Below are 2,214 nucleotides of genomic sequence, written 5' to 3' on the forward strand. Positions count from 1 at the left end.
TTGACTATTGCGACTGTCCTGAAATCTCAGAATTATCGTAATTGTTTTATCATTAGATTTCCGTTCTTTTCTAATACACTCTCGTCCTTCGCCCGGAGAAGCTCAGAAATGTTCATTCACGTAAGTTTCGAGACCTGGAACTTTCATTGTAGGCGCATCTCCTGCGGCTGAGAAGCTGCTCTAGCGAACATAAGTTTTCAGATTTTATTGGCTGGAGCAGACAGTCATTTTTTTTGCAAACGAAATTTCGTTACTTGGTTGGGAATCAAGACATAACATTTCATAATTATACGTGGTTTGTTTCTCGCAAGAGTCCATAATAACAGACGTATTTATCCGTGAGGTTGACGATACAGGTAACATTTGCGTAGTTTATTAACCAAACACAGGTATCGGTGTCCATGACCACCAGTCTACTGTATCACTGATGTTTGTGTCGAACCTTCATGAATTTGTGTATTTACGGGATAAACACCTAGGCTATTCATTCACGGAATATGAACACCAGTCGGATTCCCCAATTAGCTATGCTAGAGGTCTTCACTGATGTCTTTGACAGATCTTTCTTCTCCAGCGCACTTAGTGCTTCTTCAACATCTCGAAATCTGGAGGCAAAACTCCATTAGTTACAATTGGTGATGCCGAGATCAATGCACAAGTAAGTGCAAAATGCAGCTGTGCACCACGCATAGCAATATGTGGCGAATACTTGGAAACGCTGTTCTAGCAAAAGAAGTTTAAGAAGAAATTAGATTTTGTTGACTATCTTCGTTTTCACTGTTATAAAAAAATATTTTTAACATACCTTTAAAAAACCAAAAACAGATATAGCCCAACAAAACTACCCATCGCTGGCTGGAAACCGTTTAGGAATGGTGCTGAACGTACACCGATACTCGTCGTACAGCTATCATGGCCCCAAATTTGTACTCTTTTGGAGTGAGCTGGAAGCAACTATTAGCACGCATTGCCAATAACAGCAAGCGTCGGCATTATGAGAGCCCTATTAAGGAGGCGTTAGTTAGCAATAAAAGCTGGTGCACAAGTGCACATGCACTGAGAGTACAACTTCGTCAAAGGACTACCCTTATAACAGTAAACAGCGCCGATTTTTATGCTAATAGAGTGGACTATTTGAGCCCAAATAGCCTCTAAATTGACCATGAGTGGACATTTTCGGCGAGCAATTGTGGTCCACTATCACGCGATATGCAGTAGGGCCTCTACTGTAGAGGACATCATCGACCGACTCAAGCGTTCGAATCATGCATCATTATACCTTGAAGTATAAAGACCAGGATATGTTCTTCTTAGACCTGCCGAACAAATTAGCCGAAAACTGCAGGCTGTTACAGGCAATGCAAGTTAATACTTCAAGAAGTATAAACAACTTCTAATTATAGTCGTATATGGTTAGTACTCAGATATTGACCTCAACATGGCTACACCGCTACACTGGTGGTGATATGGAAGTCACATCAACGGCAACTTTGTATTAGCTGTTTGTTGTCATGTGTGAGCATTTTTTTTACATGCCTCCATACTAGAAAGGTTCGAATTTATACCGGCCGCTTCCATGGTACAACAATTTGCCTTCTGGATGCGGAAGAACGAATTCAAGCACCTTGGCAAGAACATTATTCCACTTCGACCACTTGACCGGAACCACTTCAGGGGTATTCTTGCCTGCCATCTTTATCCATCTTTCCTCATTTTCCGCGGGGTCCTCGATCTCGTTGGGGAACCATGACGCAGACACCTCGCATCACACCCGGTACTCGAAAGAAGCGTGGCGACAACAGCAATTACTTATTGAATCCAAACTCCAATTTAAAACCATTGGTTAATAGATCCACCTCCCAAATTAGATGAATTGAGCAAGAAATTAACGCTTGCTTGTTAATTAGGCCAGAGTGATGCAAGGCGTTGACCTTCGACCGTGCATCCACGCACTAAATTACTAGTTACTGCGGTGAGTAAGCCAACTTTGTAAGGGTAGGGGAGACTGACGTCTTCTATTGCCGAGTACGTGTTGTGGATGCTACTTACTGTTAAGTAGCTTTGCTAACTTCTGAGTACGGTCTAAGTAGGCAAACTTCCATGGCGTTGAGTTCAGGTTCTCTGCCGAATCTCTTCTGTCCGTTATTCTTCTGCAGCTCGCTCACATGAAACCCCTACACATATAAATTACTTTATCTGTTATTTCAACGAGAC

General features: G+C 42.2%; 1 protein-coding gene across 1 annotated transcript in view; it reads right to left on the minus strand.

Annotated features, from left to right (window-relative positions):
* The window catches only part of PPTG_21389 (hypothetical protein), a gene marked incomplete at both ends in the record, with an annotated part of 2,978 nt that extends 1,285 nt beyond the window's left edge, over window positions 1-1,693 (minus strand). Inside the window, 4 exons of the mRNA XM_008897399.1 lie at window positions 504-605; window positions 889-944; window positions 1,280-1,346; window positions 1,566-1,693. Of these exons, the coding sequence (XP_008895647.1) occupies window positions 504-605; window positions 889-944; window positions 1,280-1,346; window positions 1,566-1,693 (353 nt within the window). The remainder of the gene's footprint in view (window positions 1-503; window positions 606-888; window positions 945-1,279; window positions 1,347-1,565) is intronic.
* Window positions 1,694-2,214: the final 521 nt, after the last annotated feature.

Source organism: Phytophthora parasitica (genome assembly GCF_000247585.1).
Source record: "Phytophthora parasitica INRA-310 unplaced genomic scaffold supercont2.5, whole genome shotgun sequence".
In the NCBI taxonomy this organism is placed as follows: Eukaryota; Oomycota; class Peronosporomycetes; order Peronosporales; family Peronosporaceae; genus Phytophthora; species Phytophthora nicotianae.